The sequence below is a fragment of the Ranitomeya variabilis genome, chromosome 2 (assembly GCF_051348905.1).
Source record: "Ranitomeya variabilis isolate aRanVar5 chromosome 2, aRanVar5.hap1, whole genome shotgun sequence".
In the NCBI taxonomy this organism is placed as follows: Eukaryota; Metazoa; Chordata; class Amphibia; order Anura; family Dendrobatidae; genus Ranitomeya; species Ranitomeya variabilis.
The window spans coordinates 255,199,589-255,214,752 of NC_135233.1; the positions used below are offsets into that span (position 1 = coordinate 255,199,589).

The 15,164-nt window shown below is 45.5% G+C and overlaps 1 protein-coding gene across 1 annotated transcript in view; it reads right to left on the reverse strand.

The window, feature by feature from the left end:
* The window catches only part of LOC143805415 (uncharacterized), a 92,903-nt gene that overhangs the window by 32,652 nt on the left and 45,087 nt on the right, over positions 1-15,164 (reverse strand). Inside the window, exon 2 of the mRNA XM_077284727.1 lies at positions 13,301-13,484. Within this exon, the coding sequence (XP_077140842.1) occupies positions 13,301-13,484 (184 nt within the window). The remainder of the gene's footprint in view (positions 1-13,300; positions 13,485-15,164) is intronic.

Sequence of the window (15,164 nt, forward strand, 5' to 3'; positions counted from 1 at the left end):
ACGAGAGCCCTCTATAGCTGCAAAGTAAACATCACAAATATGTTGAATATACAGTTGCATACGAAATCCTGTGTGCACCAAAACACCAACCCTGAACATTATCTATATTTAATCCAAACAGACAATCTGGATATCATAAGCCCATGAATATGCAGTGTCCCTGATTATTGGAACAACAAGAGCTCAGTGAATAAATGTCCTTTGGGATAGATAGAAGAGGACCCCAAATATATAAATATAATCAGATATATACAACCTGATCCGTAGTACATAGCAAAGTCAAAGTCTGGAGTTCCCTGTTCCTGAGGTCATTAAGAGAACAGGATAGCCTGCGGAAGCACACAAAGATTCTATAGTGCAGGTTTCAAAAAAACAAATTCCCTATCAAAGGGGAAATGAGTGGGTATAATAACCCCAGAAAAAAGGGAGGGTGTGAGGAGAGCAGGCCCCACGTGTATCGCTGCCGCAGCAGCTTCGTCAGGGGAAGTGACTCGGAGGTGAAAGCAGCCAGGTTAAATACCAACACAAATCATATGATCACGTACCGCTGTGTCCAGAATCTGGTTGCTCAGGGGGGAGGAAGGCGATACATCGGCATGAGCAGGTATGAAGGCGGAAGTGAACATAGCATCCATGAATGTGAGCTGCGCGTGCGCACACCGCGATTCCGGATAGGACCGTGTTGCGCATGCGCAGATATGGACGTAACGCTCTCCCAACTGATCTCATACAGGATGACCGAAGAGAGGGCACAAAGTAAAGGTGGGAGTAGAAGGCAGAATCGCAAGCGCTGGTACCAACTCGAGATAAGAAGGAGAATGAGAGGAAATGATAAAGAAAATTCACCGGAATATAGAGAGAATAGTGTACAGATCTATCCATCCAATAAATGGATGGGAAATAAAGCCATATGAAAAATCTGAATTATATCTAAAAGTCATTAATCCGTGGCAGCATATCCATATGACTCCATAAGAAGATCTGACAGCATATAAATATGAATCAAAAGTTTATACATATACACACACACATGTGACAATCATGAGTAAATATAATAGTGAAGGATACATATATTTATATACAGTCATGGCCAAAAGTATTCACACCCCTGCAATTCTGTCAGATAATACTCAGTTTCTTCAATCTGAAAATGATTGCAAACATAAATTCTTTGGTATTATTATCTTCATTTAATTTGTCTTAAATGAAAAAACACAAAAAGAATTGTCCTAAAGCCAAATTGGATATAATTCCACACCAAACATAAAAAAGGGGGTGGACAAAAGTATTGGCACTGTTCGAAAAATCGTGATGCTTCTCTAATTTGTGTAATTAACAGCACCTGTAACTTACCTGTGGCACCTAACAGGTGTTGGCAATAACTAAATCACACTTGCAGCCAGTTGACATGGATTAAAGTTGACTCAACCTCTGTCCTGTGTCCTTGTGTGTACCACATTGAGCATGGAGAAAAGAAAGAAGACCAAAGAACTGTCTGAGGACTTGAGAAACCAAATTGTGAGGAAGCATCAGCAATCTCAAGGCTACAAGTCCATCTCCGAAGACCTGAATGTTCCTGTGTCTACCGTGCGCAGTGTCATCAAGAAGTTTAAAGCCCACGGCACTGTGTCTAACCTCCCTAGATGTGGACGGAAAAGAAAAATTGACAAGAGATTTCAATGCAAGATTGTGCGGATGTTGGAAAAAGAACCTCGACTAACATCCAAACAAGTTCAAGCTGCCCTGCAGTCCGAGGGTACAACAGTGTCAACCCATACTATCCGTCGGTGTCTGAATGAAAAGGGACTGTATGGTAGGAGACCCAGGAAGACCCCACTTCTTACCCCGAGACATAAAAAAGCCAGGCTGGAGTTTGCCAAAACTTACCTGAAAAAGCCTAAAACGTTTTGGAAGAATGTTCTCTGGTCAGATGAGACAAAAGTAGAGCTTTTTGGGCAAAGACATCAACATAGAGTTTACAAGAGAAAAAAAAGAGGCATTCAAAGAAAAGAACACGGTCCCTACAGTCAAACATGGCGGAGGTTCCCTGATGTTTTGGGGTTGCTTTGCTGCCTCTGGCACTGGACTGCTTGACCGTGTGCATGGAATTATGAAGTCTGAAGACTACCAACAAATTTAGCAGCATAATGTAGGGCCCAGTGTGAGAAAGCTGGGTCTCCCTCAGAGGTCATGGGTCTTCCAGCAGGACAATGACCCAAAACACTTCAAAAAGCACTTGAAAATGGTTTGAGAGAAAGCACTGGAGACTTCTAAGGTGGCCAGCAATGAGTCCAGACCTGAATCCCATAGAACACCTGTGGAGAGATCTAAAAATGGCAGTTTGGAGAAGGCACCCTTCAAATATCAGGGACCTGGAGCAGTTTGCCAAAGAAGAATGGTCTAAAATTCCAGCAGAGCATTGTAAGAAACTCATTGATGGTTACCGGAAGCGGTTGGTCGCAGTTATTTTGGCTAAAGGTTGTGCAATCAAGTATTAGGCTGAGGGTGCCAATACTTTTGTCTGGCCCATTTTTGGAGTTTTGTGTGAAATGATCAATGTTTTGCTTTTTGCTTCATTCTCTTTTGTTTTTTCATTTAAGACAAATTAAATGAAGATCATAATACCAAAGAATTTGTGTTTGCAATCATTTTCAGGAAGAAACTGAGTATTATCTGACAGAATTGCAGGGGTGTGAATACTTTTGGCCATGACTGTATATATTTTTTCTGTGAGACATGACAAATACAGCCATATCCCATAAAGTCAGATAGGCTCCCATATGTCCACAACCGGAATGAATGCCGGACAACAAAGTACAGAGATCCTCAGATTCCATGCCACCAGTGACTTGAGTCCCCGCCAAATGTCCTTCCAGGCATAACAAATGTGGCAGTCCCAGCTATGCTGCCCTCCATAGTTGATAATGAATATTGGTGTAAATCTCCCAAAAAGTTGCTGCAATCCGCCCATTTCTGTCGAATGTCCTTATACTTAAATCCAAAAGAATACCGGCACCGTTGCAGTCCACCGGGCATATGTCTTCGGTAGCCACTCACATCCACCCTCGTTAGGGTCTCTATAGATGTCCCGTAACCCAGAGCATTCCATATATATATGGCCAGAAGAAGTTGTAGATTGGTAACACCAACTCCAAAAGATGTCAAGCGATCTTAGATGCTCCGGATTTGTTATGTATCAGCACAATGTGACCACATGCCTCCCTTAGCCCTCCTAATGGAGACAAAGGACAAATGGTTAGATGACAAGTACCTCAAACCCGGACCCTATATGTAATACCCCACTCCAAACTACCCCAGAAACCCCGTAAAAAGCAGCTCCTCATGTCGGTGTTACCGACTGAAGCTCAAAAATCCACCTGGACTCAATCCGCAAAAGTAGGTTACGAATGTTGCCACCCCTTTCACCACAAATCACCTTCTGCAGCCCCACAATCCTGAGGTTAGTGGAAGAACCTCTGTGTGCTGTTAGAAAATGAGCTGCCACAGCAGTGAGGGTCTTGCCCTTCTTTCGATCTGTGGCCGCCAGGTGTATGGTGGATATATGCTTTTGCGCTCTTTTTCTGAGCTCCTGGGATGTTTGCCCTACGTAAATCATATTGCAGGGGCATACTAGGACATAAATCACATTCTTGGATTTGCAGTTTATGTAAGCTTTTAATGTATGCCTGCTGGAATTGGTAGGATGAATAAATGTATTCTGGGTAGGGACCATGAACAACGCTACAATCCCCACAAGGGAATGATCCCTTCAGGATGATGCCCCTATTCAACCTCACTGTAGGCCTGGTAAAGTGGCTCCTAGTCAATAGTTGCCTCAAATTTGGAGCTCTTCTCGCTGCGAGCAATGGCCTATTACTAACAAGTTCTGTTGTTTGTGTATCCGCTTGAAGTATCGGCCAATATCTGGAAAGAATATCTCTTACCTGCCCCAAGTTACTGTTGTAGTCTGTGACAAATCTCATTTGTGATTCACTCTCATTTCATCAGTCCATGAAACCTTTGAAAAGTCAGTCTTAAGATATTTCTTGTCCCAGTCTTGACGTTTTATCCTATGTTTCTTGTTCAAAGGTGGTCGTTTTTCAGCCTTCCCTACCTTGGCCATGTCCCTGAGTATCGCACACCTTGTGCTTTTTGTTACTCCAGTAACGTTGCAGCTCTGAAATATGGCAAAACTGGTGGCAAATGGCATCTTGGCAGCTTCACGCTTGATTTTCCTCAATTCATGGGCAGTTATTTTGCGCCTTTTTTGCCCAACACGCTTCTTGCGACCCTGTTGGCTATTTGCCATGAAACACTTGATTGTTTGGTGATCACGCTTCAAAAGTTTGGCAATTTCAAGACTGCTGCATCCCTCTGCAAGACATCGCACAATTTTGGACTTTTTAGAGCTCGTCAAATCTCTCTTCTGACCTATTTTGCCAAAGGAAAGGAAGTTACCTAATAATTAAGCACATCTTATATAGGGTTTTGATGTCATTAGACAACACCCCCTCCTCATTACAGAGATGCACATCACCTGATTTACTTAATTGGTAGTTGGCTCTCAGGCCTGAACAGCTTGGAGTAGGACAACATATTATATAAAGTATCGTGTGATCAAAATACAACTTGCCTAATAATTCTGCACGCAGTGTAACTGTCAACAAGGTCTCAGGGAAGCTCATCTGCATTATCGTCAGTCTCATCAGGGTCTCCACCTGACTGCAGATCGTCATCGTAACTGACTTGAGTGGGGAAATGCTCACATTCAATGGCGTCTGGCAAGTTGGAGAGGTGTTCTCTTCGAGGAGGAATGCCAGTTTTCACTGTACAGGGCAGACGGCAGCCTGCATGCATGGCGTCGTGTGAGTGAGCGGTTTGCTGCTGTCAACGTTGTGAGTCGAGTGGCCCACGGTGGTGATGGAGCTATGGTATGGGCATGCGAATGTTATGGATAATCAACACAGGTGAATACCCCCTGACGAAGGCAGACGCCGAAATGCGCGTCGGGGCTTGGCACATCCCAGGGACCAGTGTCTCATACAGCAGGTAAATACCAGGTGGCTCTCTCCTCGTTTTTAGTTGTTCTTTTGCCCGCACATTGCTTGATATTACACGGGTTACTATATTCGCATTGTTACACATTGGCCTTACTTAGTGCGAGTATTTTTTCCTATCAGGTTTTGCTGCCACCTTATTTATGATGCACATGCACTTTATAATATAGATTTGGTATTGCACGGCCTCGCGCTGCAGCAGGGTAATGCACGGCCCCGCGTTGCAGCAGGATAATGCACGGCCCCAAGCTGCAGCAGGGTAATGCATGGCCCCCCATTGCAGCAGGGTAATGCACGGCCCCGCATTGCAGCAGGGTAATGCACGGCCCCGCGCTGCAGCAGGGTAATGCACGGCCCCGCGCTGCAGCAGGGTAATGCACGGCCCCGCGCTGCAGCAGGGTAATGCACGGCCCCGCCCTGCAGCAGGGTAATGCACGGCCCCGCGCTGCAGCAGGGTAATGCACGGCCCCGCGCTGCAGCAGGGTAATGCACGGCCCCGCGCTGCAGCAGGGTAATGCACGGCCCCGCGCTGCAGCAGGGTAATGCACGGCCCCGCGCTGCAGCAGGGTAATGCACGGCCCCGCGCTGCAGCAGGGTAATGCACGGCCCCGCGCTGCAGCAGGGTAATGCACGGCCCCGCGCTGCAGCAGGGTAATGCACGGCCCCGCGCTGCAGCAGGGTAATGCACGGCCCCACGCTGCAGCAGGGTAATGCACGGCCCGTGTTGTGAGGATCCGTACACAATTCCTGGACCTGAAACCATCCCAGTTCTTGCATGGCAGCACACTCACCGGGCTTGTCACCCATTGAGCAGGTTTGGGATGTTCTGGATCGGCGTATCGACAGCTTGTTCAAGTTCCTGAATATATCCAGCTACTTCGCAGCCATGGAAGAGGAGTGGACCAACATTATACAGGCCACACTCAACACCCTGATCAACTCTATGTGGAGATGTGCTGCACTGCGTGAGGCAAATGGTGGTCACATCAGATACTGGCTGGTTTTCTTGTGGGAGGTCAGAAAGTGGAGTCCTTCCTGCAGCACAGAGTATTTGAGGAGAGGATTGTATTGATCTTGTGGGAGGTGGTAGACTGAGGTACACAATGGAAAGCGCAGGGTCCCCTCAGCTGCACAGAGTATTTCAGAAAAGAAGTGTCCTCATCTTGTGGCAGGTCATAAACTGAGAGTTACACAGTGGAAGGAGCAGCACAGAGTATTTGAGGAGAGGAGTATAAGGCTTTAGTATAGGGGCAGTGATTTATCCTCCGATGTGATGATGTTAGTGAGGAAAGGGTGAGAGGTGATGGGATGTTTTACAGAAGACCACAGACTGCAGAGTTGTAGTTGTGCACTAATTCTGCAGCAAGCTAGGGGTTAACCTGTGCCACTTTGGGACAGAGTGTGACCCGTCCATCTGCCTGGCAGAAGCCCCCCGTCACTTCTTCCTGACAGGCGGATCTATCACAGGCATCAGAGAAAGGAGTTAAATCTGAGCCGGCCAATCCATTATTCAACATGAAGAATGCAAATTAGGAAAAAATGTAATGATCATTCCCGGCCTCCTCTCCTGCTCTCCCCCTCCTGCTCCATCTGAGGGGCTACTGACAGGCCCTGCATAATTCCAGAACAGCCTCGGGGCTGATGCTGGCACAGAGATGCTTTCTCTATGTATTATTGATGCAGAAAAATTTCCCAGTACTTTTACAAAAGACAACAAACGGGCTTCCTGCGACAATCGCTCCGATGAAATGGCGCGGGGTCTGAAGATAAATGTAACCAAACGGGGGGGTGAGATGAAACAGACAAAAATCAGAAACATTATCCAGTCTAAGAACCTGCTGTGGAAATCATGTCGTGTTACAAGCAACTTATGGTATGTATTGTGATATACATTGCTGTGTGCAACAACGACCAGCAGGTGGCACAATCCTCAAAGGAAACATTGTTGTGTGCAATAGAGACCAGCAGGTGGCACTATCACCAAAGGAAACACATTGCTGTGTGCAATAGACACCAGCAGGTGGCACTATCACCAAAGGAAACACATTGCTGTGTGCAATAGATACCAGCAGGTGGCACTATCACCAAAGGAAACACATTGCTGTGTGCAATAGATACCAGCAGGTGGCACTATCACCAAAGGAAACACATTGCTGTGTGCAATAATGACCAGAAAGTGGCACTATCACCAAAGGAAACACATTGCTGTGTGCAATAGACACCAGCAGGTGGCACTATCACCAAAGGAAACACATTGCTGTGTGCAATAGACACCAGCAGGTGGCACTATCACCAAAGGAAACACATTGCTGTGTGCAATAGACACCAGCAGGTGGCACTATCACCAAAGGAAACACATTGCTGTGTGCAATAATGACCAGAAAGTGGCACTATCACCAAAGGAAACACATTGCTGTGTGCAATAGACACCAGCAGGTGGCACTATCACCAAAGGAAACACATTGCTGTGTGCAATAGACACCAGCAGATGGCACTATCACCAAAGGAAACACATTGCTGTGTGCAATAGATACCAGCAGGTGGCACTATCACCAAAGGAAACACATTGCTGTGTGCAATAGACACCAGAAGGTGGCACTATCCCCAAAGGAAACACATTGCTGTGTGCAATAATGACCAGAAAGTGGCACTATCACCAAAGGAAACACATTGATGTGTGCAATAGACACCAGCAGGTGGCACCATCACTAAAGGAAACACATTGCTGTGTGCAATAGAGACCAGAAGGTGGCACTATCACCAAAGGAAACAGATTGCTGTGTGCAATAGACACCAGCATGTGGCACTATCACAGAAAGGGACACATTGCTTTTGTGCAAGAGACCTGCAGGTTGCACTATAGTGCACATAGCTATACATTTTATGTGGTTAGAGACCAGCAGTTGCACTATCACCAAAGGAAACACATTGCTGTGTGCAATAATGACCAGAAAGTGGCACTATCACCAAAGGAAACACATTACTATTTGCATTAGTAGCCATCAGGGAGCACTGTAATGAAAGAAACTGCAATGCTATGTACACCAATGACCAGCAGATGGCACTGAATCAAAGAGAAAAATATTCTCAGACATGTGGCACTGTGACCAAAGAAAACAACAGCTATATGCATTGGTGGCCAGTAGAGGGAACTAGAGTCAAAGCTAATACATTGCTGTATGCGCTGATGACCAGGAGGTGGCACTGCAACTCAGGGAAATACAATAGTGAATACTTTATTGACAGGTAGGTGGCACCACAGATAGAAAACAAAGAATTACTGACTACTGACATGCAGTTATATAATGATATAACCATTAGCAGATTGTCTCTTCAGAGAGGAAGAGGACTAGAACTCTAGTGCCACCTATAGGAAGTGGAACAGGATGGAGGAGTCATCCAATGCACTGCTGATGAAGGCTCGATACAGATTAAGGCTATGTGCACACGATGTGGATCCGCAACGTTTTTTTTCCGCTCAGAAACGCTGCATACCGCACTGTGATTTACAGTACAATGTAAATCAATGGGAAAAAAAAAGTTGTGCAGATGGTGCGGAAAAATCAGTGCGGAATTGTGGATTTCAAAGAAGTGCATGTCACTTCTTTTGTGCGGATCTGCAGCCTTTCTGCACCCCTCCAAGATAGAAATCCGCAGTGGCAAAAACCGCAGAAAATCCGTACAAAATCTGCATCAATTCCACGGAAAATCCGCACAAAATCCGCAGCTGCGGATTCTGCCAGGAGATGCGGATTTTGTGCAGAAAATTCTGCACCACTTTTCCTACGTGTGCACATAGCCTAAAACTCAAGAAAGTTTAATGTACAGGTTTACAGTGTCACCGCGTTTCGAGGCAACACACAACCTCTTCATCAGGATGAAAACCTTTCTTGGTCTCTGCGGCCGGTGTCCTGCAGCAGCTGATATTACGTGCCTATCATGTTGCCTCAGTGCCACCTTACCAGGTGAGTGGATTCCTTGTTCCTAGATTCTGTTATCATCGGATAAGACCCTATTGCGCTCTTCTGTTTCTCAGTCTTTTCATCCGCACCTACAGGAAGTAGCCGTCCTTAAAGTCCTGAAACCATGAGCCAGAGGTGTTTCTAGCTCTTCCTGCACCCGGGGCAAAGGATCAGTTTGGCGCCCCCCCCCCCTCCTCAGATTTCTGACCCCTATAATGTCCTTAGATTTCTGCCCTCATAATGTCCTCAGATTTCTGCCCCCATAATGTCCTGATTTCTACCCCCATAATGTGCTCAGATTTCTTCTGCCCCCATAATGTCCTGATTTCTGCCCCCATCTCCTCCCTTCCAGGGTGCAGTTGCATGTGGTGGAGAAATCTGAGAAACACAGTAGTATACAGCACTGCCCACATAGTAGTATACAGCACAGCCCACTTAGTAGTATATAGCACAGCCCACTTAGTAGCATATAGCACAGCCCGCATAGTAGTATACAGCACCGCCCACACAGTAGTATACAGCACCACCCACACAGTAGTATACAGCACAGCCCACGTAGCAGTATACAGCACAGCCCACGTAGCAGTATACAGCACAGCCCACGTAGCAGTATACAGTACAGCCCACATAGTAGTATATATAGCACGGCCCACACAGTAGTATACAGCACTGCCCACATAGTAGTATACAGCACAGACAACATAGTAGTATACAGCACAGCCCACATAGTAGTATACAGCACAGCCCACACAATAGTATACAGCACAGCCCACACAATAGTATACAGCACTGCCCACATAGTAGTATATAGCACAGCCCGCATAGTAGTATACAGCACCGCCCACACAGTAGTATACAGCACCACCCACACAGTAGTATACAGCACAGCCCACGTAGCAGTATACAGCACAGCCCACGTAGCAGTATACAGTACAGCCCACATAGTAGTATATAGCACGGCCCACACAGTAGTATACAGCACTGCCCACATAGTAGTATACAGCACAGACAACATAGTAGTATACAGCACAGCCCACATAGTAGTATACAGCACAGCCCACATAGTAGTATACAGCACAGCACACACAATAGTATACAGCACAGCCCACATAGTAGTATACAGCACAGCCCACATAGTATACAGCACAGCCCACACAATAGTATACAGCACTGCCCACATAGTATATAGCACAGCCCACATAGTAGTATATACCACAGCCCGCATAGTAGTATATACCACCGCCCACACAGTAGTATACAGCACAGCCCACATAGTAGTATATAGCACAGCCCACATAGTAGTATATACCACAGCCCGCATAGTAGTGTTGGGTTGAACAATTAATAAAATGTTCACTCTCTAGTTGCCTACTCCTGGCCTAATGGATATTGATCAGGTGCGCACCAAAGAAATAAACATATGACACACACAGTCAGATGTAAACTCTCCTTGATTAATCTATGGCTCAGCTCCAAAAAGGGCCTTTATTATTCAGAACACAAATTTCTATATTTCCTGTAAGGGGGCTCGGTTAGCTCTCAAATGGGAGTGATCGGATGTATTCCATTGGTTAGTGGGTTGGGCAATGAGCAAGTCTGTGGGTGGATCCATGAGGTCATCAGGGTGGGTTGGTCCATGAGGTCATCAAGGTGGGCGTCACTGTGGGTGGATCCATGAGGTCATCAGGGTGGGCGTCATCTTGGATATCAGCACATGGTGTGCTGACACAGGAAATGGCAGCCATCTTTAGTGTCTCACTTTGATCTGGGAAAACTTATGTAAGGTTAAACAATACACATTATGGGTTGCTTCTCTCAATCTCTTATGTCTTGAGGTTAATTAAGTATTTGATCTTATGGCTCTCCTCAACAGTCCCCCCAAAATACTTTATTAACCTTTTTTATCTTGATCCCACCGTGGTTCCCTAACCCACCAGTGTTAAGTGTCACTATGACATCAGAGGCTTCATGACAATTCGGATGCTATAGACACCAGAGAATGTGTGACCAATTATGGGTATACCGAGGAGGTATATCGGAGCGCGTTACCAGTGTCCTCGGGACTTTCCTACCTGCTGGATCTATTACTCTCCAATCTCCCATCTCCATGGTTACATAAAATACACATGTGACTAACCCTGATGTACACATCCTAGATCTGACCGTCTTGCCCGGGAGGGGGGGAATTGGAGTTTTTCACCAGTTTGAGACAAGTTTTCCCTTCCTTCTTTGTCCCTAACTGTCTAACAAGTTTACAGTGTGAGAGATGGATCCAGGAGGCGATCAGCAACCCTGACCGAAGTAGGCACAAACTTGCATACAGCTGCTCTGACTGCCTAGTTGTGGACTGTAAAAGACTGAAGAGGGCCTAGCTGTTCTATGTCTGCAGAATAACTCACCTCTTGAGCTAGGAAAATGGGAACTGATGTTTTTACTCCATTCTCGATCATTTTCCTTACACAGGGAAGAACACAACAAACAATAATAGCTGCAATGATTAGGACGACGAGGATAACTACGCCTATCTGAGCTAGCCATCTCTGCCACCCCTTCATCCATGAAAAGTATTGGTCCCAGGGATCTTCTACACCTGAATTTTTCTTTAATTCTTTTTGTAGGGAATTCAGCTTTTTTATGGCTACTGTAACCTTTCCTGTGGGACCTGTATTATCTGGAATATAGGTACAGCATGCAGATTTCACCATTTTGCAAACACCTCCTTTTTCTGCCAATATCATGTCAAGGGCCATTCTGTTTTGAAATGCCATTATTGATGTAGGGCCTAGTTGGTCTGACAAACCTTGAAGAGCTTCTCTAGTGTAATTAACAAATCTCTATTGATTATAATAGATGTAATTGATCCAGTCTACATTTTTATTTATAGTCACTAGGGGTAAGATAAATTATTCAAAACCTGCTTTGACTTGATCCCTGGCTTTAAACTCATCTGGTACCCCCCTTGGGACTCCTATAGCATCGATATACATATGGGGGTCAAAACTGCCTTTTGGTTCCAAATTTGTTTCCCGTTTTGTTCTGTGGAGATTTTCTGAAGTTAGGGCTTCCTCACCTTCTGCGGCTATGTAGAAGGGCATTATGGCTTTGGCTAGTGTACATTCTCCTATCCACTCTCCTTCTAAATTAGTTCTGATCTTCATTTCTCCACATATCCAGAAAACATCAGAAATAGACTGGGTTTGGTTGATCAGGTCTCCCCTGGTTGCATTACTGTATCTGCTGCAATATCCCTTTGTGAAATTACCCCAAAATATGCTCCCTTCAGTATTCGTGTAACAGGTGTATTTTCCTGGGTATATGGTAATGCCTTCACCTGGATTAGGTGTTTTTGTGACTATGGGGTACTTCTTTTTCCAGTTTTTGCAATTTGTTTCATCAAGGGATTTGTTAGTAAACAGACTCAGGAAACATTTTTCCACATCTGGGGGTAAGTCTAGAGGGACAGATCCTAAGTGGGGTCTCGCTCCTGCACAGACAAAGCAATTGGATTTATTATATTGATTGGCTGTATATTTCATCCACTTCAACCATAAGTTGGTCTCAGTGTATCCCGTTTCAATGGCAAGAATATCTTCAAATGTGGGGTTTGCAATGGCTGTCATTTTGTTAAGTTTTTGGATACGGAACATTGGAGGGTTTGAATGCTTATTTTTATCTTTTGGTGACATTTCTTTTATATCTGCTAATATGAATTGACCTAGATGGGCACAACTGGCACACACACCATTTACATATGTACCCAGCAGATAGGTGCCATTATCGCCAGGTTGAGGGTTCTCCAGGTTGAGGACTAAAGGGTTGCATTGGCCAATGGTATCACAGGGCTTGAGGACTTTTGTACGGGAGAGTGTCATCCTAGTGAGTAGAGATTTACCCTGTGAGTCTTGTTTTCTTGAGGCTTTCTTTGGTCTATACCCCCAATCTTCACCCGTGTTCCACCCGACCGCCCTCCATGAACTACAAGTTTGTCCCCATCCATCACCCGTAACACATATATATTGTTGTCCTGATCTCAGCTGTGCCGGTTGACTCATTGTGGAAGGTGAGGAAACCCACTTAGTGTCACACTGTACTACATCACAATAATCAAATTTAAAAGAAGCAACGTGTGCAGTAGTATTATACCAGAATGTGATCACCCCCCCCCCCCCCAGTTTGGGTGATTGCGACCTGTTGTGCTTCTACAAAGGAGTATAGAATGGCACAACACACAAAGTAAAGGATATGCAACATTATGTAGAAGGTTCTGATGGAGGCATGAACTTCTTGCAGTGAGAGGCGTGTATCCACGTCGGTCTTCCTTCAAGCTTGACCGAAGTAGGAGTTGTCAGAAGCACTTGGTAGGGACCCTCAAATCTCAACTCCAGGGAAGTCTTTCTGACGAACTTCTTAACCAGCACGTAGTCACCAGGTTGGAAAGTATGGGTACCTTCACTGGAATCTGGATCTGGAATGGATGATAAAACTCGTGCATGTGTTACAGTTCTTTAGTAAGGGCAATGACATATTTTACTAGAGTATCACTTCCTAAGGCTAGCTGTTGTGGAAAATATTGACCCAACCTTGGAGGCCCCCCAAAAAGAATCTCGTATGGTGTGAGTTTAGTGGGACCCCTTGGAGTGTTTCTGACTGAGTATAAGGCAATGGGTAAAATGTCTGTCCAAGGAAGTCTGACCTCCTGACTGGCTTTCAGTATTTTATTTTTCAAGGTGCCATTCAATCTTTCTACTTTCCCACTGCTCTGGGGGTGATATGGAGTATGTAAACCCAAATCAGCTCCCACCAATGTCCATAGTTCCTTTGTCAATGCTGCAGTGAACGCAGGTCCTTGGTCACTCTCAATTACCTCTGGGACCCCATATCTGCATACTACTTCAGTCATCAGTCTCTTAACAGTCACTCTGGCAGTCATGTTTGTTACTGGATAGGCTTCGGGCCATTCTGAGAACATGTCAGTCACTACCAGTTCATACTCATACTTCCCTACTTTTGGCATTTGAATGTGATCAATCTGAATTCTCTGAAAGGGATAGAGTGGTTTAGCCAAATGTTTCTGAGTAACTTTCTGAGGCGGTGCTGGATTGCATGTTGCACACACAAGGCAGGACTTGCAATATTTTTGGGTGACAGTAGAGATTCCAGGTGCCATATAAGTCTTCCAAATCAGGTCATTCATCTGATTCTTGCCTCTGTGGGTGATACCGTGTGCCCATTCTGTCACTGAGGGGTACAGATTACGAGGTAGACAGACCTTTTTGTTCATCCTCCAGACTCCATCTTCATCCTTTTTAGCTCCTCCTTCTTGCCATGACTTCTTTTCATCATCTGATGTCTTGTCTTGATGTAGATGGATAATCCTCATAAGAGAGCCTTTAGTCCCTTCTTCAGTGTCTTGTGACACGTACACCGCTGCTTTCTCTTTCCCAAATGGATCCGCAGCATAGGTTTTTGCTGTTTTGTCAGCAAAGAAGTTCCCCCTTGCTTCTGAAGAATCCAGTCTCCCGTGAGCTTTGATCTTGATCACTGCAACCTCCAAAGGTAGATCTAGAGCGGCCACAAGTTCTTGTATGATAGCAGCATGTTTTACAGGAGTTCCACCGGACGTTAGGTATCCTCTGGCTGCCCAGATACTGCCGAAGTCATGAGCCACTCCGAAAGCGTATCTTGAATCCGTGTAGATGTTGACCACCTTCTCCGTCGCTTCCTGACAAGCCAACGTCAAAGCTTTAAGTTCCGCTTCTTGTGCAGACATGTGCGGTGGTAGTGATCCAGCTGAGATGACCTGGTCATGTGTAACCACGGCATATCCCGTATGGAACCTTCCGGTTTCATCTGCAAATCTGGAACCATCAGTGAAGAACGTCAGGTCAGCATGTGGGAGTGGGTCTTCAGACACGTTTTTCTTGGAGGCTGCTTCTTCTTGCATTTGTTCGAGACAGTCATGATCCTGAGTGTGTAGAGGCATCTTCTCCGAGAGCATCAGTATCATCATCCACATCCCCCCTGGAAAGAGGAAGCAGCGTGGATGGGTTGAGGATGGTGCAGCGGACAAGAGTGACATTATCCGGAATCAAGAGGGAACATTGGAGTCTCATATGACGCTGTAGCAACAGGTGTTTAGGTTGAG